Raw genomic sequence first — 22,655 nt, 5'->3', positions numbered from 1 at the left:
TTTAATTTACTAGACGATGGTCACAAATATCCCGTCATCCTTGGCAGAAACGTGCACACAGCGACGCTTTTCGCGATTGGAACGAGCATCTGACGGGACCTCGATCAACTTTCGGGCGACTGCGGTGGTAATCTCTCTCTCGATAAAGCGCCTCAGAGGCCGGGCTCCATAGACCATATCGCTGTCGCGGAGAGCAATGTCGGCCACAGCATCGTCCACTCGGAGGCGAAGCCCTGATTCATGTTGAAGACGCTCTTCAAGCTGCCCGCAAAGACTGCGAAAGATCTTAACAAGGGCATCTTTTGTAAGCGGGTTGAAGACTATGAGATCATCGAGGCGGTTGATGAGCTCTGGAGGCAGCGTGCTTCGAACAACTCCAATGACGTGTTCCTTTGCCTGCTTTGCTTGGCTGGCAGAGACATTGCTGTGGTAGCACTGTAGGAGCTCACGGCTACCTAGGTTACTCGTCAACATGATTACCGTATTTGTGAAGTCCACGCAGTTCCCCTTTCCATCTGTTAGCCGGCCCTCGTCAAGAATCTGTAAGAGAATCGTAAGTATCTTCGGATGGGCCTTTTCTATCTCGTCAAAGAGAACAACTGCATACCTCTTGCGACTCACCGCCTCTGTCAGCTGCCCCGCTTGCTCGTAGCCGACATATCCTGGAGGTGCACCTATCAGCCGACTAACGCTGTGTTGCTCCGTATACTCAGACATATCTATGTGGATCATCGAGTCTACAGAGTCATATAACTCTTCTGCGATGGTCTTTGCAAGGTACGTTTTCCCTACACCGGAGGAGCCCAAAAACAAGAAGCTCCCCAAAGGTTGCGTGGGACGCGAAAGCCCTGCACGAGCACGTAGAATAGAGCTACAGACAGCCTTCACTGCAGGTTCCTGGCCGATCACCTTCGATGAGATCGTCTGCTCAAGGCTCAAAAGCTTCTCGCGGTCTGTGCGCGTCAGCTTGTTGACTGGAATCCCAGTCCACTTGGAAACGACATTCGCAACCTCCATCTCTGTGACGACAGCCGAGAGCATCGCCTTCTCGTCGTGGTGTGCATAGCTTGCGGCCTCCTGCTCCTTCTCGAGACGCCGAAGCTCATCACGTAACTCAGGAATGGCCCCGTACTGTAGATCTGCTGCTTTCGAGACTTCTCCGCGGGTTGTGTAGACCTCAAGCTTGTCTTCAAGGGCAGTAATCCGAGCCTTGATGTTGCTGATCTTATCTATGCTGGAGCGCTCTCTGTTGTACTGCTCCTCCAATGGCTTAATTTGCATGTCGATATTGGAAATCTCCTTTATTATATCGGCAAGACGCTTTGATATGCTGGAGTCTGCGTTGCGTGCCTCGCTTTCACGCCGAAGCGCCTCCTCCTCGATTTGGAGGCGTAGCTTCTTTCTATTGAGGGCATCAAGCTGTGCCGGCTGCGAATCCAGAGTCACACGTACAGATGCGCCCGCCTCATCCAGAAGATCTATTGCTGCGTCTGGGTTGTGACGCCCCATGGCTCGCACATATCTGTTAGCAAGTTGGGCAGCAGCCACAAGTGCCCCGTCCGTGATTCGGATTTGGTGGTGAGATTGGTATCGCCCTGAAAGGCCCCGCAAGATGGAAATTGTATCTTCCACGTTGGGCTCGGCGACGAAGACTTCAGCAAACCGACGCTCAAAGGCACGGTCGCTTGCAATGTGGTTCCTGTACTCTTCAGTAGTTGTTGCCCCGATGCATCGTATCTCTCCGCGGGCAAGTGCAGGCTTCAGTAGGTTTGCCGCATCAGAGGTCCCCTTAGAACCACCCGCTCCAATCAGCGTGTGGATCTCATCGATGAAGAGGATGGAGTTTCCTTCTGACTTCTTGAGCTCGTCTAAAATAGCCTTAAGGCGCTCCTCGAATTGCCCACGATACTGCGCCCCTGCAATAAGCGCCCCTAGATCAAGAGCATATATGCGAGCGTTTCTGATGTTCTGCGGAACATCTGCGCGAACAATACGTTGAGCAAGGCCTTCGAGGATAGCCGTCTTTCCCACGCCAGCAGGGCCTGTTAACACGGGGTTGTTCTTTGTCCTCCTACTTAGAATCTCGACGATGCGCCGAAGCTCATTATCGCGGGCAATGAGCGGGTCATACTTGCCTTCCTCAGCCTTAGCAACCATCTCCACGCAGTATTTCTCGAGAGCTTCACACGTATCCTCTGCGAACTCCGAATTCATGGAGCGTCCTTTCTTCATCTTCTCAATCTCCTCCACGAACCGGTTGGATGTCACACGGCCCTCGCGAAGACAGCGGGCGAGATCGGTGTCCTGTGCCGCGGCCTTTGCAAGGTGAAACGTCGAAAGATACTCATCGCGTCCCTCTTCTGCGTATGCGCTCATCTTATTGATTATCCCCAGATATCCTCCTGCAGGGGACGGGGTGTCGGGGACCGGAGTGACAGAGGGCGTCTTCTTTAGACCAGTCTCGATGGCTCGTCGAATTGCAGAGACATCCCCTGAACACTTTTGCACTGCCTTCGACGATATAGAGTCGTCGTCGGCGAAGAGAGCGGCAGCAATGTGATACTGATTGACAAGGCTGTGCCCGTGGCGCTGGCTGACTCGGATGCTTTCAGTCATGACTTTCTGCAAGTCGTTTGTGTACTTCTTGTCTGCTGGCATTTTTATTTTGCAGATAAGACTAATCAATTGATTAGTAACGATTGTAAATCAATGAATGTTCGCATAGATCCTCAATTAATCAAAATCAGGATGAATAGCATCGAGGAGCCCCGCTTGACAGATGTCCATCGCGCCAAGCTGCGCCAAAGCAAGAGAGTGAGGGATCTGGTCTCCCATCCTGAGGTTCGGGCAACTATAGAGGGTATCCTTAGTCGGCCTGGAGACCGCCAACGAGAGGCTGCCCTGGCAGATGCCATGCGCCGTGAAAGCTTCCGGCAGCTCTACGAGCTACTCGTTAACATTGCGGAGATCGCAGACAAGGACACGGGTAAAGATTGATTATGACTTGCAAAATCAATTGTGATAATTGCACTTTCTTACGCCTTCTCCGAGGAGATCCGTATATAGACCGCACGATCTTGGCAATCCTTGCTACTTCTACCCCGTCCCCGCAGCCTTGTGAAAAATAAAATGTCGAGCTCCATGTCTGACTCTGACGAAGGCTTTGTGACTACTAGGGTCCTTGCCGTCGAGTACGACGAGGACATCCTCGGGCCGATAAAGATAAAGAACGCAACTATGGAACAGAAGCGGGAGAAGAGGCTGAGGCCCAAAGAATTCAAAGAGAAAATGGCCAGCGTGACTCTATGGTTCAGCCTCCGGTTAATCAGTCTCTTCCTCGTCGCGTATCTAAAAGATATCACAACTCCAGAGGTCGGTGTAGAGAAGCTGTGGGAAAAGTATGCAGACATGTGCATAAGACAGAAGACGTCCATCGCTTCTGATAGTGCAGAGGCGCTTCGGAACACAGAGTATTCTTTCTTTCGCCGATTCAAGAGCGAGTCGACATATCCAAACGGGATGGCCTTGGAGGCCATGCGCGACGAGATCATGAAGCTGATAACCGACCATCCCAACCGAGTGACTTTCCTCCGACCCTGTGGATTCCTGCTCTTCTCGTCATTCATCAATGTAGAGAATCTGAAGGATATTCGAGATACACCTCCGTTCCCTCCAATAGCGAGCACGCACGTCCTAATGAATATCATCGGGTCCATTAGCGACAGGGACATCGGTAAGTGTATCAACTCTTCAAGCTCGTGCTTCAGAGATTCTAAGATAGGACGGTGGGTCAATTTTGTGGCAAAGTATCCTTCAGAGCTGTCGGGAAGCGCGCAACTCAGTGAGCAGGCTGCTCAGATCGTCAATCGCTGGAAGAAGATCGTCTACGAGGTCCGTCATGACACGTTTGCTATTGATCGTAGTACCGATGATGAAGACTACGGGGATGACGATGACGACGAGCACGACGTCAAGGACAAGAGGCGAGGTCAGGATAAGGTGAAGCAGGAGCGGCAGAGTGCTTACATAGCAGCAGCCCTAGCCCACAGGGAAGACACGGATGACGATGACGGGCCTACAGAGTTCGCAAAGCGTGTGCGGCTTTAGTCCATGATCAATTCAATAAAGTAAACAGACGTCCTCTATCCTCCTGACGTCACCACGCTATGTGCATTGACTGCTACTTTCTCTCCCAGAGGCGTGCAACAGATGACACGTGGATCCCTCTATACTCGCAAACGTGTCCAGTCCCCCTTTGTGCGTATCGGATCCCCATCATTTCGAGGGACCACCGAGAGTTTCTTGTCTTCCGAGCCCTAGTTCTCGCCTATGCACAGCCTCCCTTTGTCCAGCCTGTCTATGATTTCTTTGTCTATGGCAACGAGTTTATAGTGATATGCAAGAAGCCGGAGATGACGGTGATTGACTTTGAGGTCTTAGAATCGGGCCTCTACCAGGAGCTTCTGCATATCTGCATCTACTCTGCGACAATGGGCATCTACGCGCTCCATAAGCTCAAGATCATGGTTGGCTACTTCACCATGCGGCACCTGCTAGTGATGCCTGAAAATAACATCGCACTTTCTGCGCTGAGTCTCTTCCAATACCACTGTACTACATGCTACAAGCAGGACTACGACTTCCTTGTCCTTGTAGACATGATTCTGCGATACTGTCTCCCGACGTCATCCTACACTACATACTCGAAAAGATTGCCTCCTCTCTCTAAAAAGTCCTCCTGCATGCTAGTCAATGAACGGCGTTGCAAAGCAGTTCAATTCGACTACGACGCTTACGCCCTTGGCCTCGAGGGGATGAAAAACGAATTCACATCCGAGACGCTCTTCTCCTTCATAATCAACATTCTGCAAACTAGGTACTGGCCAGCAATCATCAATAGTCCATACATCGTCATGTTTTCCATCTTTCCCGGCCGGGATACCGTCCACAAGCAATTTCGGGTATGCGAGTGCTCAAACACAAAGAGCTTGCAGGTATACAAGGCTATTGCTAAGCTGGAGGGCTACGGATCTAGTGACCAGCTTAATGTCTACTTTGGCAACGAGACTAGCTCTCCGGTTGCTCACGCCTCGGTTAGGGACACTCTCCCTCCCCAGTCAGTAGATGACATTGATAGTGACACCGACTATAAGGAGAGCTCCAAAACGGACACCACCACACGTAGCAGCACTGTAGTCGCTGACGACGAGTGCAAGGCATCTGCAAAGTTGGATGATGGGTCCCTCATCGACATTCCACGAGCAGAACAGCAGGAGTCCCTCACCGCCCTGCAAAGCAATAATGTCAACACTAGACTTGATGCAGCGGACCTTAATCCTCTAAAACCTGCAAGCTACATAAATGAGATGATTCAACGCATCCTAAATAAGCTCGAGCGCACTCAGATATTTGATCCTGAGTCCCTCCTGAACGCCCTGCACACAATATCCGCGCAGAATATCTTGAAACTGGAAAAGATAAGCAGTGTTTTCAAGGAGAGCAAAGAGAATATAGAGCAACTGGCAACAGTGCTCCCCACTCCCGCCTTGCTCTCCATAGACAGGCCAACAACGTTTATGTCTATCAAAATCAATCAGGGACCTGAAATAGAGCTGGGATATGGGGTGGTTACCCAGCTTATCAAAGGCAAGACCCGGCAGATTTCCAAAAGCACATCAATGAGTGAAAACGAAGTCATCAGGGCTATAACCTTCGTCTCCGACAACAGCTTGGCCCTTCAGTCTGGTAAGGAACGGCTAGTTTCTGTTCCAGAAGAAATGTTGATCATCCATACTGGATTTCATATCTGCATAGAGAACGGCCACAAGATCCGCAAGAGGGACACGCTTAGATATCACATCGAGAACGTTGCCTACGCTGCTCCCGAAGCGGAGACGCGTCTTGAAAAGATCATCTGCACAAAGGAGAAGCATAAGCGGCACCGAAATGACACAACTCGCATGGGGACTTCCATGACCATGCAGTCAGATCGTTCAGAAGTCATAGTAGTGGAGTCAGCGTATGATCTGTTTTATGAATCATTCACCACAAAGAAAAAGATACAAGCCACCTACGAACCCACTGAGAAGCTTGTTCTAGCTCTTCAGAAGAACGCGCGAGCCATGACAGAAGAGCAAAAGATTGAGCTCATAATGCTTCTTCGGCTCTTTGGAATCAATCTGCAAATGCATTTCTATCTTCGACGAGGTGTGGAGTTTCCGCATAACGCAATCCCTGTCGTGATACCATTTAATTTCGAGGATTTGACGGTTCATCCAGCGGTTTCTAACGTTGCATATCTCATTGGCAGAATAGGCTTCGAGCGTTGGATAACTTTCCTTGAAGCATTTCAGACCTGCATCAGAGATGGAACACTTATGCCAGCGATAAGCCTCTACTGGAGCTTCTTTTACTTTTCACTGTTTAGCCTGACAAACAACGTAATTACTGCAATGAGTCTCCTGAAGTTCCGAGATTCCATTCTCTTCGACGGTATCATGGACGAGCCACCTGCAGATTTACTTAAGAAGAAAGACGACCTGCTTAGGAAACGCATGGAGGCTATTCCGACGAGTTCGTCGACCATTTATCCCCAGGGAGCCGTAATGACAAGCCAGAAGTCCCACACTTTCAGTGAGACTGTGACGAAGGAAATACGTTATAACGGAATAGATCCTCTGCTCTATAGCGAAAACATCTTTATAACTCACTTTCTTCTTCCGCAAACAGAGATCTCCTTTGACCGTTGTGTGAATCTCCTGAGCAAGATAGTTTCCATCTTCTTCATGTATGTTCATCAGAACCCTGAGATGGTCTCTGCGCTGAGTAACCTGAATGGCAATCTGGGGGAGAGCATCCTCTTCAGGAGCAACGACCAGGATGTTCTGAAGTGCCTTCGAGCGCTGATGCGATACTTGGGAACGTATGCCTTTGAAGTGGTTCAACCAACCCCCGCGTCAACAGACTCTCTCGATGTCCAGAAGCCCTTTGAGATGGGCACGTTGCAGGCCACGCTCCCTAGCTCCACCACAATGACAGTTCACTGTCAGACTCCAGCAATGATCTCTGTTCTCTCGGCCTTTATTTCGTTTGTGGATGCCAGCATCTGTACCGTGTATGCCACTGCACGGATAAAGAACCTACGCATTCCATCGATGAAGTTTCCACACGTGTTTAATTTCCGCAGCGTGTTAGATCCAACGTACCTCAACACTGCAGAAGAGGCATACTCCCAGGCATCTGTTTATATGGTATGTCTGAGCATCAACATGCTCCTCCTCAACACGGCTTCGCAGTCCAGCACCCTGGAGTACGGCGTTCTTCTGTTGTCCTTTACTACCGTTAGAAACATCTTCTCTCCAGAGGCGATGCTTTTCCTGACGACGAAAATGGCTAACCCAATCCCCTTTTACAACTACGTCCCGCTGTACACTGACTTTGTTGAGCTTCAGACCCTGATCAATTCTTATCAGGCTGCAATCTTTGCAAACGACGAAAACAACGGCGAAGCTGATTATTCTCAGATGGCGTATGGCGGCGTAGACATCAAGCGGGAATATAAGCAACGCATGATAACTCTCTTTATGCAATTCCAAAAGCCCTATTGTAACTGCTACCCGTCAATAGAGCTCTGCTCTAACTGTGTGGCTGAAAACGAGTTCCTCCGATTAGAGTGTCAGAGCAGCATATCGTTCTTTTCGGACGACTTTTCCTTTACCTTCATGGTCCGCCTTTTCTACGAGGCTTACTTGTCTCTCTATAAGCGCCTGATTCCCTTTTTGATAACGACAAAGGATAGGGATGTTCTCTATGTTATGCGCACCATTATGGTGGAGAGTAGAATCAACCCCGCAAGGTTCATTTCCTTGCTGGATTCTCCGTCAGAACTTCCTCGGACAGATGATGGAGAAGTAGCCGGAAAGGACACAGGCCTATTATTCGGACTCTCTGGTGTTTTGGGCCACATCACATCTAACTCTGTTGACACGTCCATCGAGGTAGAAGTGAAAAAGTACTATCAAGCACATACACAATACAATGCTGCTAGCCCCAGAAAGGACGCCTCTGTTGCTGTCCACGGACGCTCCATTATTGGAAACAAAGCACCGATGCTCCCCGGCATTGGACGCCCCGCTGGCGTAGGGACTATTTCTCAAATCAAAGGGCCTGACCGTGCAGACGAGCAGATTTCTGTTGACAAAGTGTCACAGAATGACACGTACCTTACAATCCTCATTCGCTGTCTGCTACGATATTACACCAATATAAACCTTTTCCAGCCGACCATGGTTCACGCTCTCATCAGCTTAATCACTCCGGAGACTTACGACCGATTGCAACAGACAAAGATTTTCCACCCAGAGATCCTCATATACGTAGCATTTAGCATTATGCTTCGTGCAAGCAAGCAGGCACTTGCAGAGAGAGACAGCGAGAAAATAGATAAGGCTGATTTCGGGCTACTAACTATAAAGTCTAAGAAGGACGCGCAACAAGTGGATGGCCATTCCGATGACTCCGTTAATTTTGTTATTGGGGTCAAGGACGAAGACGAAGACATAGAGAACAATCTGGTAGACACCGTGCTTTACCTAGACGCTAAGGAGGAGGCTAATTCTCTCACCATTGTTTCTACCTGTATGCAGCTGCTCAATGTCCTTTTAGGGATCTATCTGGCCTTGGTGAAGAACAAGATATCTCTTCTTATAGATAGCCAGGGCTATAAGCTCAATCAGCAGAAAGATCTGTTCTCCACAAAGCCTCCCAATGAAATACTTACCGTACTGTTCGATAGGGTGATGTCTCCTGACATTCTCTGTTCTACCCTCCCTGGCCACATGCTTGAGAGCATTGAGATACTAGCAGGGGCCCACTCTTTTTCCATCTACAACGCTGCTTGGGGAACCATACCCATGTCTCGTAATAACGTGGGAACCATTGATTACTTGCTCCACTTTCTCGAGCTTCTCATGAAACTATATCAAACAGAGTACGATGCCTTGAGCCTGATTAATAGCATCCAATGTGAACATTTCAATATCACGAAGTTTGCAATTGATGACCTTGAGAGGAAGAAGCTGTTTCAGCGGCACCAGTACCAAACCCAGCCCACTCAAAGCCAAATATTGACGATGTCGCAGTCTCTAACCACCACAGGAGAGTCTCTGGCCAACTCCCAAAATACCGCTGCAATTAGCAACATCAAAGACAAGGAAAAAAAGGAGCCGTCCGTTAAGCAACTTCCGTCGGAACCCCACGAAGCCTCTTTGTTGTCCCAAATATCTGTAGACAAGATTTTCACTGAACCTATCTCAGAAGGCCATGAGCATATTACAACGAAGAGTTGTCTAGTATTTGAGGAGACAGAGGCAGTCTCTGATTTCATTGAATCGACGAGCCAAACGATAAAGGAGTCCACGTCACAGCCAGCAAGCGTTACTCTACTCAACAAAGAATTTCGCTCAGTCACCAATTTATGTGGAGCTAAGCTAATAGACAGCTATGAATACGAAGCAGCAAACACCTTGCTCCACGAAGGTGCGACCTCTGGATCTTTCTTTCGTACCACCAAAAGTGAAACTGCGCTCCAAGTGGCCGACTCTGCAGCACCACACGCTTCTCCTTCCAACGCACGCATCAACCTTCAATTAGATAAATTAGGAAAGGACAACAGTACACCGAGCGACGCCCTTTCTTGCCAGTTAGTCCCTTTGGAAACTTTTCTGGAGAAGGGTCTAGTTATTATTCTTCATGCAACAAGCACAACTGCTCATTATGCATTTGGTGTCGACGGCATCCTTTCCCTTGTTTCTCTCCTACGCCACATCCGAATTCCTCAGTTTATGAAGGTCCTCTACAGAATCCTCGATCCGAAGTATGTTAAGTTTGTTTGGAGGCTGCGAGGAATAGACTTTGCTACTCAGATGTTTGTGTGGGCCCTTACCGCGCTTAGGGAATGCTGCAGACCCACCATGAAGATAACGAGGGGTGACCTCAACATACAAACACCACGCGACATCCCTTATCCATCCTTCCTACAAATAAAGGACTCTGTCATCTACGGATCGATAGAGCTAAAGTCAGAAGCACGAGAAGTCAGCCTCATGCTGCTTGCTGAAATGTCCTTGTGTACGGACTTTTGGAAAGAGGTAGTCAATGTTAACTTCCTTCAGATAGTTGACCGCATTTGTGGTAACTGTCTTTATTTCTACGACTATTTCAACGAAAAGTTGACGGCGCAGAAGGAGGAAATCTCAGTGTTGACCGACGAAGAATTCTCCCGTGGCCTCAAGCTCAGTGAGCTAACAGACATTTCCACCCTGCTCTGGAACGCCTTGCAACGTGGATCCATAAACCCGGAAATGGTCCCCTTACTCCGTGTCTATAAGCAAATGCTTGCACACAGAGATAATGTGACCACCGAGTACGGAGACAGCATTTCACGAATACTGATCCGCTCCCTGTACCCTCTGAAGCCTCTGTGTAAGAATTACGGGTACAAAATCATTACAGAACTAGGCAATCTTCTTGGAGAGTGCTTGATTATCGATTCCTCCGAGTTGCGCATGCTGATCATCGATGTCCTTTACGCTGGGATTGCAGGAATCTATCTGAAGGTCAAGGACCACTTGCACACGCGACTAGACGAGGAGCTCGGAGAGGGTGCCCAGGAGATGCCACCGCCCGAGGAGGGGCCGGTTGATTCCACGTCTCTCTATCTTTCGCGGATTACTGGCAACGTTCAGAAAGATCTAAGTAGAATGATCAGCGGCGACTATACCCATAACCTGCCGGATATCTTTACAAGCACCGAGTCTGTCATGTTTGACATAGGCAGTTCCGTCAATCAATCTGCCTCATTCACAACCCCTATCGGCTCGAGCTTAGCAGCGTCTGGCGCAATGGGGATGTCTGTTTCTCTTATGGGAAGTCTTAACCCGGCTACATCCAGCTTTGGACGCCCAGGCATGATTCGGGGGTCACAGCTCAGTGCCACCATGCGCGGCTCCGCTGCTGCACAGGAGCGTCCTCGTGTGCTGCGAGGACCTACCATAGGCAGCGGAGCACCGGTGGCACTAGCGCCGGTGCCATCTGCACCATCCATTGCAGAGCTGATCATAGCTCCTTCTTCAGACAACTTGGCCAAATCATTGTCATCCGCAGGGTCTCACGAAGCCACTGAAGCCATGGCGAAGCAGGACCAGCTACTTCCCCAGCCGCCAGTCCTTAATCTCCCCCCAGTTTCCCTGCCCAAGAAGGAGAAGGAGCGAGGAAGAAATAAGGGAAAGAAGGAACAAAAAGAGACCCAGGACCAGAAGACAGCTGAAAGCATAGAGGAGGAAATCATGCAGGATGCACACAGAGGGCTTATCATGACGGAAGACCTATCTCAGATGATTGCGGCCATAGAAAAGTCACTCAACGGGTTCCTAGCCAATTTCACACACATTATGCGCCTATCCGACACTGCAGCTCTTGCTGCAACATGCAATACTCTAAACTTTATGTACCTGCTTCATTTGGATATACTAATGTTTACGAAATACAATCTGCCCGTTCTGTTGATAGAGTGCATGAGAACAAAACCCCTAGAGATCAAGAAGATCATCATTGACCTTCTCCGGCGCCTGTTCCTCAATAATGAGGTCCGAAAGGTCTTTGCAGATATTAACAGCGTCAAGTACCTGCGGCAAGCCATCAATATGCACAGCGACATAGAGTTCCGAAATGCTGTGTCCGATGTGATTACCATGATTAAGGGAAAGGCAGAGTCGAGTAAGAAAGGTGACTAACTGTTTTAGTGTAAAAGGTTTTCAGTTGGAAGCAAAAGTATGACGGAGCCTAATGCAGAGCTTTCTGTGTCCCACTCTACGGGGCAGGATACACAAGAGGTCCAGGAGGGGAAGGCTCTGATTGCCACTGAGGACGAGAATACCAACGCAGGAACCGAGTCTAACAGGAGGACGACGAAGTGTCTTCGATGTGAAAACGCCAACTTCCTGGCAAGTCTTATGATCATAGTATTTACTCCGTTCTTCATAGTTCCTCTACTTTACATTCTAATGGGCCTGCGCTCGGATCTCTTCATAACGTACGGAACGTACCTTGCTATGTGTATCTATGAAGCGTGGATTTTCGCTGAGGGAGTCATGGCACACCCCAGTGTGATTGCACAGTTGGAAAAAAGGAGAGTTGTTGGCTTGGGCTTGTTCTCTATAATATTCTTTATCTGCTTAGCGTGCGCGTTCCTCATCTCTTTTGTTGAAGGGGGTGCCACGTCTTTGTTCATTGGCCAGACGAAGCAGCAGTATGTGCTACTGGAGTGGAAGTGTGTTTCATTCTTCTTTCTGAATGCTCTTCACAGATACACCTTCCGTAACAATCTAGTGAAGCAGGGGATGTGCCCGGTTCGCGCGGTTATCTGCATGTATTGTGTCTCGTGGCTCTTCTGGGCCTTCTTCGCAGGCCAGATTGCCAACAACGTTATGGTTTCAGGCGTTAACGACTCGTGGGGCACGTGGGGGGCGTTTGTCCAGTCACTGATAAACGGGTATATGTTCAGTGGCCATGCGATGTGGCACATACTTCCGGGAAGCACCTACATCGACAAGGTCAGTATGGCAATCATTCTTAGCACCATTTTTGTCTTCATTCAGATGCTTCTTGGCTACGGCATCATTGTCCTCTTTGCAAACTTGATTACAGGCCTTTACGGGACATCTATAAGCCAATCGGATATCATGCTTGGGGTCTTTATGTTCTCGTTGGTAGGCACGCTCGTTCTCACCCAGATTGCACCCCTGTATAAAGGGATGCGTAGCAGATACAACCCTATTGCGTTCTGTATTTTCCACAACATCCTATATATCGTCGTGTCCTTAGTCTATTACGTCTTCTTCTGCTTGACCATCTGCCCCTTGGCAACCGCTCTTCTGGCAGAGGATCACTTACCCGTTGAATCCATTTTCCCGATAATTGTCTTCCCTGTTATTGCGGTCATCGGGATGGCGCGCATTTCAAGACTTTACTCTGCCCCCTGTTGCAAGCCACGTCCCAACGAATCTTAGATTTACCTAGCATGCCAGGACAGTAAACGACGTGGTATCCCGCAATGAACGCACTTCCAGCACTCCCACAGCGTAGAGTTTACTCTGGAAAAGCTTCCTCTGAGCCCCCGAGGTAATGCAATATGTCTCCTACAAGGATAGACGTAGCAGTGTCCTGGTCCAGGTCTGCAATGGCCGTTATCAGATTCGCTTCCGAAAGATCAGTCCGGAACGTATCTACGGAGATTCCAGGAATCTCTAGGGCCCCCAGGATAAGCTCGAGAAGCTTCTTTGTATAGCCTGGCTGCTCTGTATAGCATGGATTCAGCGATCGCTCAAGGAAGCGAATGAAGTCCGAGGACCCAATTATCTGCTGACAGGCTTCCACAGATGCCTTCAGCAAAAACTCGCTAAGAAGTTCTATGATGCGCTTCTGCGCAGACACGCTGTTAGAGTTATTAATCTGCAGTAAAGAAGGAAAGATGCTCATAAGTGCTTCACAGACAGTGTCTCGCGTGAGTGGAACGTGCAGATAGGCAAGCGGGTCCGAAACACGCGACGAGGAGAGGATGCTAGATACCAGTTCTCTGTCTAGTGGTGCTGCTTGCTCCGCCAGCATCTTGTCGTTGAGGTCTAGTTGAAGGATCAAGATCCATATGTCTAGCAAGATAGAGTGCACAGTCGCTGGAATGCTACTAGTATTGCTCCTGAGGAGTTGTTGATAGATTGGCCCCTTAATTAGTAGAGAAAGCTTCTCTCCAGAGAGGTTTTGCTTTAGGAAGGCTTCAATGCTCTTGAAGAAGGCCATTGTTGAGCCAATCACCTTCTTCTGCACCTTACAGAATTTAAGGGCATAGAAAAATGCATGCGTGGTATCGTAGTAATTTGCGCACTGAGCACTATCGAGGGAGTATGTAAGGGCCCAGCCTAAGTAGTAGCCGGCCTGTTCGTGACTCTCGACCAAGGGCAAGAGTTTGGAGATGGCCCCGGCTATTGTATGCAGCTGGTCCGTTGTATATGGAAAGTCCTTATCGCGAATGTGCCTAGTCAAATTGCATATGCACCAGCAAATATCTGGGAGAATGTTGTACTTGGTCTTGTGTTCTTCCACAAACTCGCTCAGAACGTTCACAAACCCGGTCTCCAGAAATGTATCAATAAGCAGCGTGCCGTCACCAATAAGGTTACCTATAATAATAATGACCGAAGACATGGTGAGCATTTCCTTTGAGGAAAGAAACAGATTGATGGCGCGCTCCACAAAGTTTCCTGCAATAAACTCATTTATGTTAAATGTAAGCCCAGCACTGATGAACGTGAGCATTGTTAGGCCGACTTGGCAAAATTGCGGCCCTTCATCAAGAAGCTCAATAAGGCGCACAATTAGTCCCGAAGGTATGGTGATGGTGGAGACCGGCACACCGGAGTTGACGATTCTCGCAGACGCCTCTTGGATAGCGTTTAAATCATTTCCAAAGAAGGGCGTAAATATGCTTAGGTCCACTGGGTCTGCATAGTGTGCAGGTACAGATGATAAATGCTCTATCGTGTGTCCCATGTCTCGCTGGTCGCGAAGGTAATCGGTGCGGGTTGTCATATCTTGTACCTTTTTTTAAATCATGGCTCCAATGGTAGGTTTCAGAGGAATGCTGATCCCACCCCCGCCTCCAGGTATGTCTGCACGCGGCCTGCTTCAGCGAGAGGAACGTCTTCGTCGATTAGGCTTTACGCTCCACCGGATGCAGGTCAGAGCTTTAACAGCTGAGAGACACCGAGCGATTGAGCAGTCTTACCCTGTCGTGTCTGGCACACCCAGGAGGTCCATTTCTGAGGAACTAGTTGCACCAGCTGCTCCTCTAAAGTCCTCTCCAGAATGGCAAGAAAGAGTGCAGGAATATTTGCGGCGACGGTATGCACGGCCTGTTAGCTGCACACCAACAGAAATTAGGAGCCACTACGCCGGGGTTTTTGGGAATGATTCCAGTTCTGAGTCATGCATTAGCCGTTTTAACGAACTTGGCGTGCCCAAGGAATTTCCTGCATTCTATGGTGTCCACTGCGAACAGCCAAACCTTGCTCTTAATGCTCGGGACTTTCACTTGTATCCTGCGTCTCCCACAGAGTTCCCAGTTGAACCCTGCTCAAGTCAGAGAGACACAGAGTCTGCAGTCATGGCAACTAACCCCAAGGAATTTGACTTCGCAGCAATAAGGCAACGCTGCAACGAACAGATTCAGGCCCGCGTAGAAAGACGTCTGTTTACTCAACCGTCCTCTTAGCAGGCTTGTATATCCTGATATTGTGCTGCTTGCCCATTCTGCTGAGGAGAGCCTTGTACTCCTCAAGCTGCTGCAAAGACTTCCTCATGATCTCCTTCTTTTCAGCAATGACCCTCTGCTTGCGAGCATACTTCTCGTCTGTTACAACACGCTGGACCTTTGGGTACTTGAGCTTCTTCTCACCATTCTTGAGAGTCACTTCGTGCCCGAGCTCCTTGATCAGCTCGCAGACAAGCATCTGGTCCTTGGGATCAACCTTGGTGGTCGGAAGGCCAAAGAGGCGTCTGATCTTGGATGCACGCTTGGGGACGAGGCGCTTGGGGACGACGACATCAGTGAGGCCCGGAAGAGTCTTGTCCCCTGCGTCGACAAGAACGACAGAGAGGGCGTGGAGATCGGGGCCAACGATGCAACCGCGTATAGACTTGCGCTTTCGCTCACCGTTGCGGCGGTGAAGGTAGCACTTAGCACCCTGCCTCAGAAGAAGGCGTGCGCGCTGGCTCTTCAGGACACCCTGGTACATGGGGAATCCCTGGGCATCATTCCCCCCAGTGATGCGGAACGTGCATCCAGCGTACTCCTCTCCGAGTGCAGCGCCGTCGAACTCCGACGCCATGCGGAGGCCGTGTATAGTCTGCGATTTACGGAAGTCCTCTATCATGAGGCTCTTGTTGGCACCCGTGACGGGGTTCGAGATGTTGACCTTGCAGAATGAGCCCTTTGGCATTCACCCCGGGCCATTTTATGAAACTAGAAATGAAATTAAAATGCTTTCTCACCAGAATCTAAAAAACATGTTTGTGTTCCAACTGAAGTGTGCTCTCAAGTAGTGAATTAGGCTTGTCTCTATAATCTTCGCCATTCCTGTTTGGTACACTAAAGTAATTAACCTAAAAAATTAATCCCTATAGGCTTTCCGAAAAAGTAAATATATGTTCAGATTTTCGTTTGACAACTCCGACCCATTCGCTCTCCCCGACCCGAGCGACCAGTTTGGGGGAGGTCCATATCCCGTAGGCCTCCATGACGGCCCCGATTCTCTTGATCCGGAACAGCTTGACTTCGATGTCCATGGCTACGACTCCTCGGCTCGAGGCCATCCTTCGGAACAAGAGATTGTCCGCTGTGAACCAGTCGTCGCTGCGAGTGACCTTCCTTCTTATACCGAGCCCCAAGCTGTCGGTGGTTGCTCTGTTTCCGGCCAAGGGGTACTCGCCAGTGGACCTGGGCCGTTTGCACACGCTCTTAGCGGGCCACACAGCGCCCTCGCCAACTTCTTCTCCAACCAGTCCTGCCCTTATGGCGCGCAGTCTAAGCTCGATACCTGTGTTACCTGCGAGCAGGGCTACTTCTCCTTGGAGTCCGGCTATGGGGGCTTTGGGCCTGCCGCTGGGGCGCATGGCCGTATCTTTCCTAGCGAGTGGCACGCAAACCTTCCCATCTGCCAGGAGGCCTCGGGTTTCCAGCCGGTCGGGACTCGCGCTGCTCTTCCAGCTGACGGTCTTGGCCTTAAGAGACATGGGAAAAATCATGCAGAGTCGCTCAACCGCTGGGATGATGAGTGGAAGACCTGCTTCCTGAAGGCCGTTCTTAGCTTGGGAATTGGGAATGCTAAGACGATGAGCATTCTCGAGTTCATGAGGATGGAGTGCCCAGATCGTCGCATTGAGAAGAAGCACGTTGAGTCTTACTGGCAGAACTTTCGCCGTAAGCTTCGTGCTCAGCACGGGCTATCTAGAATTGAGGTTCCCAAGAACGAGCATCTGCCGAAGCCGAAGGACATCCCGGCCTTTCTTCGCCATCTGGCTGACCGCTGGCTACCCCAGTGATATCATAGACAACTTTTTCATAAGCGATTTATAGTAAGATAGTATAGTAATAAAAGTAAACATAGTCTCCGGCGTTGTGGGCGCCATGGCCTTTAGTCCTGGTAAGACGGTCGACTGCTACCTTGCGGAGGGGTGGAGGGTCCTGCCGCCCACTCGGGCTGTCTGCAGGACGTGCGGTACAGCCTTGCTCTGGCACAAAAGCTACCCGTTCACATACTGCGTTGACTGTGCGGAAAAGGTGACCCTGTGCGAAGGGACCACGTCTCCACCAGTCGACAATGCAGGTGCGACTCAAAAGACATCTTTGTTACACGAATCTTGCGATAGTAAGGAGGCGCAGCGAGCATCGTCTCCATCGGCCTTACTTGGAAGTCTCCTTCTTCGTGGTTACACAATGTCGGCACTTTCGTGTCCACGTGGCTGCAACATTCCTCTAGCTCGTAAGCCATCCGACCACAGCGTGGTTCTCTGCGCATCCTGTGGGTTTCAAAGCTCTGACGCGGCGTTTGCGGAGCCACAATCCAGGATAAATAGCGAGGAGCTTGCCCATCAGATAGCACAGAAGGTTAAGCTGATTGCCAGCCAGCCGAGCATGAAGGGAGATGATTCACAGGGTGGTGTTGTGGACCAGGCAGAACGAAAGGAGGAGACAGATATCTCCATAGCTTATCTTGCGGAGGCTCTCAAAGATAGACTTGTGTGCCTGGGCAAGCAGCTTGCTGAGGCCCCGCTGGATTCTTTCACACCGAATATTCAGCAGCGTGTGACATCTCTGGTTAGCGCTATGCGAGACATTCAGGATGCTCGCAGAATGCTTCTGGAGAGTCTAGCATCTTAAGTAAATCACTTATCAGAACAAAAAATGCCACCCAAGGTCGCCGTTTTCAGTGCTCTTTCTCCACAGCAAAAGGAAGTCTTCTACCAATACTTCCTCGAGAATGACACCAAGTTCTCGTACAATCCCAAGTCGAATACGTATATAGCCACAATTGTCTCTCCTCCCCAAGTACGGTCACAAAGTAATCAGAGTGCAGCGAGGAGCAATTCTGTTGGAGCCCCGGGCAGCGCATCTGAAAAGGGCTCTATGAAGGCCATCATGGCGGAGTTTGGCCCCTTGGTGCCAGTGCTTGGCTGCAAGCCCAGCATCGCCCAAACAAATATAACTCTTGACATAACCTCTCTATTACGGTTCATGACACATGTGTACGAGGAGCACTATTACGAATTCGTTGGGTCCTCTCACAACCTGGAGCAGCCTAGCTTCTTGCGTGATGGTTCTCCCCTGCTCCAAGGCCACGGATCGGGCAGGGGCAGGATCTCAAGCTCCAACAAGAGTTACTACAACTTTACTTACTTTATCCTGCACAGCCGCTCCTTGGCTATTTACAAGCGGTCTCTTCCAGCAAATTCGACAGGTCCGAACATGGCCAGTCTTATTTGGGTGATTATTATCAATCTCAATAAGTACAGGCTAAACTCTGTTTTCGTATCTGCCTTCCTTATGCTACTCCTGTCCACCCTTACCCCCTCTCACGTTCTGGGATTCTTTACTATCCTACAGCATGAGCTCAAAGAGCAGATAGTGTTAGCCTCCCACACCCAGCTGCAGGCAAAGCCATTGATACAAGTAGCATCAAGAATACTGAACTGTGAGATAAGGACGCAGTCCTTCATTTCCACTCTCGTCGATAGGCACAATCAGTTTCTTAGCGCAGGAATGGATAGCACTGTATACAGCAGGGAGTTTCTTCTGTTTATTGTCGACTGTACTAATCGTGGAGAGGCATGGACTCAAATCCAGGATGAATCGGTTCTTCGGAACGATGACAGCCTCCCAGGACGTCTGAGTACGCACAACAATGACTCCTTCCTTCAGAACGAGAGAAATGCTAACGCAGACCCGGGAGTTGAGGGCACAGCAGATTGTCCTGTCGTTGATCTGAAGACGAAAGATGAAGAGGCTATTTTGGCACCAAACAAGCCATTTGGAGCCCTCACTGATAGCAACCCTCTATTGACGAAACTGGCAACAGAGTCACCGATGCTTTCCAAGTCCGTGACTCCCATGTCTGTCGCGAATGCCTCATCTGTTATGCGAATCCCCGATTCAACTGCCTTGACTGAATCCCGTTTGAAGAGAAACTCAACCATGACACGGTCGCGGGCTTCAGGCTTCTATGGTGCAGATGATGACGATGACCGTTTAAGCAGTGTTAGCCAAAGCGGATTTCGTCGACGGATGATCCCGCACGAGGAAATTTACCCGTCAAGTTTCAACACAGCCTTTATGATCGACGAAACCTCCTTTGTGACCCTACTGGAAGGGCTGGGCATGATTCTTCCACCCGTGATGACTCTTTTCTGTGAGAAGTTCAATCAAGAAAAGACGCAGACGGATGAAAATCTGCAACTTCTAGTCAAGGAGCTTATTATCACCCTGTCTTCAGACCCTCCTGCAGAGATCGGCCCTGAGCGCGAACTCACGCTACAGAGATCGTTTCGGGAGCTTCTGCGCACGGAGGTGCATACGCCCAAGATTATATTGCGGTTTGTTAAGAATCTCCTCTCATGTCTAGGGGAGCGACTGGGCCTCGAGCCCTAGGCTCTCTTCTCTCGAGGGGAGAGCCAACATCAGTAAATGCCACAAGAGGTCGTTCACTTCTTTCCGCCCTTGGTCTTTGCAGCGGCCTCTCTCTCCGCGTCACGCTTCGCCAGGCGCGCACGATTGCGGGCCGTTCGGGCATTTCTAAGATACATGAATAGATTCTCGGGTACCTCCTTCTTCGCCTCTGCGATGGAACCGGTGGTGATGACAGGTTTCGGATTGACGACAGGCATAACGACGCCCTGGTGTTGGATGGCCTGCTGGATCTCTTCGGGCTTGGCCTGCTTGCTGAAGATGGTCACCTTGGACAGGTACTCCTTCAGGCGAGCCACATTACGAGCTACGCTCTCCTCTGATTTGTTCTTGCGACGAGGGTCGACGGCAATGCCAATCTGACGGGCCTTGCCTGCACTTAGGCCCACGCCTTGGAGTTCCCTAAGGGTGAAGCCGCGCCCAATCCTCTGTGTGAGGTTGAACTTTTGGCTGCAGCGCGTGACAGACGGGCGGAGTTTCTGGAGCGGGCAAGGGAATATGGCCTTTGCCTTCTGAAGACGGGTCTGGCGGCGGCGAATCTTACGGGCGGGCTGGTTGAACCAGTTCTTTATCAGGTTCGGGCCCTTGTTGGTGCACTTGTAGCGACGCATGTTCGAGAAAGCGACGTTGCGACCCATGGCTCTCGGGAGCGGGCAAAAAGCAGTGACGAAATTCAAATTAAAATGAATTAATCTCAATATAAAAGAAGCATAACTTGCCATTATAAGTGCAATTGCACGAGCTTCCACTTTTGCAAGATCTTTACACACAACTCTCGCGTAGAAGTGATCCACCCAGATGTCTTCTACCAAAGGGAAGCACAAGCAGCAATTGCAGGTGGAGATAGAGCAGGTTCTCTCAAAGGTTGACGAGCTTCGGACATCGTTCCAACAACACTGGGATAAGCTTGAGAACGGAACTCCGGCCAACAGAGAAAAGACCGAAAATCTTCTTCGTGCAGATTTGGACAAATTGAAACGTCTGCGCAAACAAATACAGACGCTAATGGACCTCCCTGAGGTTGCAACAACACGTAACAAGCTGAAAAGATGCACAGATGCTATCGAAGCGGATATGCGTAGGCATTACATTCTCGAACGCGAATCAAAGACTAAGCAGTTTTCCAACGTAGCGTTAAATGATGAAAACGAAAAGCGGGCAGGACCACGGGCCTCTACTCAAGCATGGCTGGACCTTTGCCTTACAGAGCTGAACAATCGGCTAGAGGACTTACGCTCGCAGCTAGATGGAGTACAGCTCCAGGGTTCGACAAAGAAAAATATGAAAATAACTAAGGTTAACGCCGCTGATAAGCTTATCGTAAAACTAGAGGAACACAAAGAGCAGTTAGAGGACATTATAGCTGCATACGAAGAAGGATATGTAACACATGCTGATATTGAGCTATACTTAAAGAAGTCACTCGATGAGGTCATACGAGCCTGCAAGGGGGGTGCGGACATTGACATCACAACCGTTATTTACGATGATATTATGGATCTCATCCGTACAAATAGGATGTGCGGTTCGATAGAATCATTTGAAGAGCCTGCTGCGGAATACACAAATTGGACCCCCTCTTCGGCAAAATCCCCAAGGTCTGGAAATAAGATTGTCAAAGAGGTCCAAAGCGGCAATGACAAAGGGACAAGGAGCATATCACCGAACCCTGATCAGGACGACCTTGACGAAATCACGTTTTCCGACGCTTCTAGAGTGGCTGCTGAGGGCGATGCCGAGGCCTATGTCCCCATGAGAGACCTTTCATCAAACGACAGAACAGAGGGTCAAACCACGAATACAAGACAAACAATGGCACCTAGACAGGCGAATAAAACTACTAAGCAAGGTAAGTCGTCCTTTGACATAATTAATTCAGAGCATGTCGATGGATCCAAAGTCTCACAAACACAGACACAGCAGCAGGGGCTACCCCCTATAAAGGGTGTAGAGCAGACAAATAGCACTAGGGTTGTCCGGCCTGTGTTCCAGATGGCCTCCCAGTTATCCTATCTACGTCCGTCTCCGCTCAAGGAAAACACACTAATCTACGTCCCAGCTGTAACGCCAGCAGCCATGGCTCTATACTCTCTAAAGCTCCCAAAGTCCCTGATGCTCTGCACAAAGCCTCATGCTTTTAAGGATGTAGTTCCAGACCTGCCCCGCTCCATATCATTGCTGTCGACGCAGACTAGTAATGAGCACCAAGCTTTGAATGACGTTGCTGCGCACAACATAATGCTTGAATTTAAATACTCAGAGCGTCCCATCAGCAAAATATGGATCACCATGGGCACCTTTAACTCAGAGCGAGGAAAGACCAAGCCCTACTATACATATAATCCTGGAACTAGTATGATGAGTAAGCAGCAACTGACAAGATTGACGAATGTGAGGAAGGCTATGACAGAGCTTCGAACAAAGGGTCGCGCTAAAAGGCAGGACCATCAAACGCCTTCTCTATCAGATAACAATGACACTGGAAGCACATCCTCATTTGATCTAGATGCTGGTGGTTCAGATCCTGCACATTTCACTGCAGAGGATGGATTCCATGTTGCTTCCGGCACTGGGGAAGGACCAGCAGTTCAAGACTCTGCGGCAAAGAGCGTTTCCGGGGGAGAATCAGTATACCCGCAGGTGTATTCCGTCAGGAGATTCGTAAATGCCCCCTGTGCTCTCTCCTCTGATCATGACTTAGCAGAAACTAAATGGTTTGCTAATCGACCTTCACAGGCATTGATATGGCTAGTTACCAATATAGATAACAATAGAATACGGCAATTGGCTGCTGCAGGCCTTCAGCAGCAAGGCTACAGATATGACAATGGTCAGTGGACTCGAGAAACCGTTCAGTGAATAT

The 22,655-nt window shown here is 49.6% G+C and overlaps 13 protein-coding genes across 13 annotated transcripts; 9 read left to right on the top strand and 4 right to left on the bottom strand.

The window, feature by feature from the left end:
• Positions 1–9: 9 nt before the first annotated feature.
• GL50803_0017520 (ClpB protein) lies at positions 10–2,658 on the bottom strand (the record flags this gene model as incomplete). Its single annotated transcript, XM_001708949.1, has 1 exon — positions 10–2,658. The coding sequence occupies one exon, from the start codon at positions 2,656–2,658 to the stop codon at positions 10–12; it is 2,649 nt and encodes an 882-aa protein (XP_001709001.1).
• Positions 2,659–2,709: 51 nt separating this feature from the next.
• On the top strand, positions 2,710–2,997 carry GL50803_0026679 (uncharacterized protein; the record flags this gene model as incomplete). Its single annotated transcript, XM_001708951.1, has 1 exon — positions 2,710–2,997. The coding sequence occupies one exon, from the start codon at positions 2,710–2,712 to the stop codon at positions 2,995–2,997; it is 288 nt and encodes a 95-aa protein (XP_001709003.1).
• Positions 2,998–3,141: 144 nt separating this feature from the next.
• On the top strand, positions 3,142–4,107 carry GL50803_0013310 (uncharacterized protein; the record flags this gene model as incomplete). Its single annotated transcript, XM_001708953.2, has 1 exon — positions 3,142–4,107. The coding sequence occupies one exon, from the start codon at positions 3,142–3,144 to the stop codon at positions 4,105–4,107; it is 966 nt and encodes a 321-aa protein (XP_001709005.2).
• Positions 4,108–4,166: 59 nt separating this feature from the next.
• Positions 4,167–11,792, top strand: GL50803_00102184 (uncharacterized protein; the record flags this gene model as incomplete). The annotated part of the gene is made up of 1 exon (XM_001708955.2): positions 4,167–11,792. One exon carries the CDS (start codon positions 4,167–4,169, stop codon positions 11,790–11,792), a length of 7,626 nt encoding a protein of 2,541 aa, XP_001709007.2.
• A 39-nt stretch (positions 11,793–11,831) lies between these two features.
• Positions 11,832–13,067, top strand: GL50803_008048 (uncharacterized protein; the record flags this gene model as incomplete). The annotated part of the gene is made up of 1 exon (XM_001708956.1): positions 11,832–13,067. The coding sequence occupies one exon, from the start codon at positions 11,832–11,834 to the stop codon at positions 13,065–13,067; it is 1,236 nt and encodes a 411-aa protein (XP_001709008.1).
• A 79-nt stretch (positions 13,068–13,146) lies between these two features.
• GL50803_008049 (uncharacterized protein) lies at positions 13,147–14,643 on the bottom strand (the record flags this gene model as incomplete). Its single annotated transcript, XM_001708957.1, has 1 exon — positions 13,147–14,643. One exon carries the CDS (start codon positions 14,641–14,643, stop codon positions 13,147–13,149), a length of 1,497 nt encoding a protein of 498 aa, XP_001709009.1.
• A 31-nt stretch (positions 14,644–14,674) lies between these two features.
• On the top strand, positions 14,675–15,325 carry GL50803_008051 (uncharacterized protein; the record flags this gene model as incomplete). The annotated part of the gene is made up of 1 exon (XM_038046351.1): positions 14,675–15,325. The coding sequence occupies one exon, from the start codon at positions 14,675–14,677 to the stop codon at positions 15,323–15,325; it is 651 nt and encodes a 216-aa protein (XP_037901663.1).
• GL50803_0014620 (Ribosomal protein S6e) lies at positions 15,306–16,052 on the bottom strand (the record flags this gene model as incomplete). The annotated part of the gene is made up of 1 exon (XM_001708959.1): positions 15,306–16,052. One exon carries the CDS (start codon positions 16,050–16,052, stop codon positions 15,306–15,308), a length of 747 nt encoding a protein of 248 aa, XP_001709011.1.
• Positions 16,053–16,257: 205 nt separating this feature from the next.
• GL50803_008055 (uncharacterized protein) lies at positions 16,258–17,154 on the top strand (the record flags this gene model as incomplete). Its single annotated transcript, XM_001708962.1, has 1 exon — positions 16,258–17,154. The coding sequence occupies one exon, from the start codon at positions 16,258–16,260 to the stop codon at positions 17,152–17,154; it is 897 nt and encodes a 298-aa protein (XP_001709014.1).
• An 85-nt stretch (positions 17,155–17,239) lies between these two features.
• Positions 17,240–17,992, top strand: GL50803_0014621 (uncharacterized protein; the record flags this gene model as incomplete). Its single annotated transcript, XM_001708963.1, has 1 exon — positions 17,240–17,992. One exon carries the CDS (start codon positions 17,240–17,242, stop codon positions 17,990–17,992), a length of 753 nt encoding a protein of 250 aa, XP_001709015.1.
• A 24-nt stretch (positions 17,993–18,016) lies between these two features.
• Positions 18,017–19,756, top strand: GL50803_008058 (uncharacterized protein; the record flags this gene model as incomplete). Its single annotated transcript, XM_001708964.1, has 1 exon — positions 18,017–19,756. The coding sequence occupies one exon, from the start codon at positions 18,017–18,019 to the stop codon at positions 19,754–19,756; it is 1,740 nt and encodes a 579-aa protein (XP_001709016.1).
• Positions 19,757–19,809: 53 nt separating this feature from the next.
• Positions 19,810–20,430, bottom strand: GL50803_0014622 (Ribosomal protein L13; the record flags this gene model as incomplete). The annotated part of the gene is made up of 1 exon (XM_001708966.2): positions 19,810–20,430. One exon carries the CDS (start codon positions 20,428–20,430, stop codon positions 19,810–19,812), a length of 621 nt encoding a protein of 206 aa, XP_001709018.2.
• A 160-nt stretch (positions 20,431–20,590) lies between these two features.
• GL50803_008061 (Not1 N-terminal domain, CCR4-Not complex component-containing protein) lies at positions 20,591–22,651 on the top strand (the record flags this gene model as incomplete). Its single annotated transcript, XM_001708967.1, has 1 exon — positions 20,591–22,651. The coding sequence occupies one exon, from the start codon at positions 20,591–20,593 to the stop codon at positions 22,649–22,651; it is 2,061 nt and encodes a 686-aa protein (XP_001709019.1).
• Positions 22,652–22,655: the final 4 nt, after the last annotated feature.

This window comes from Giardia intestinalis, chromosome 1 (genome assembly GCF_000002435.2).
Source record: "Giardia intestinalis strain WB C6 chromosome 1, whole genome shotgun sequence".
Lineage (NCBI taxonomy): Eukaryota > Fornicata > Diplomonadida > Hexamitidae > Giardia > Giardia duodenalis.
Note: the sequence above shows the minus strand (reverse complement) of the source record. Positions and strands in the feature narration are given on the sequence as shown.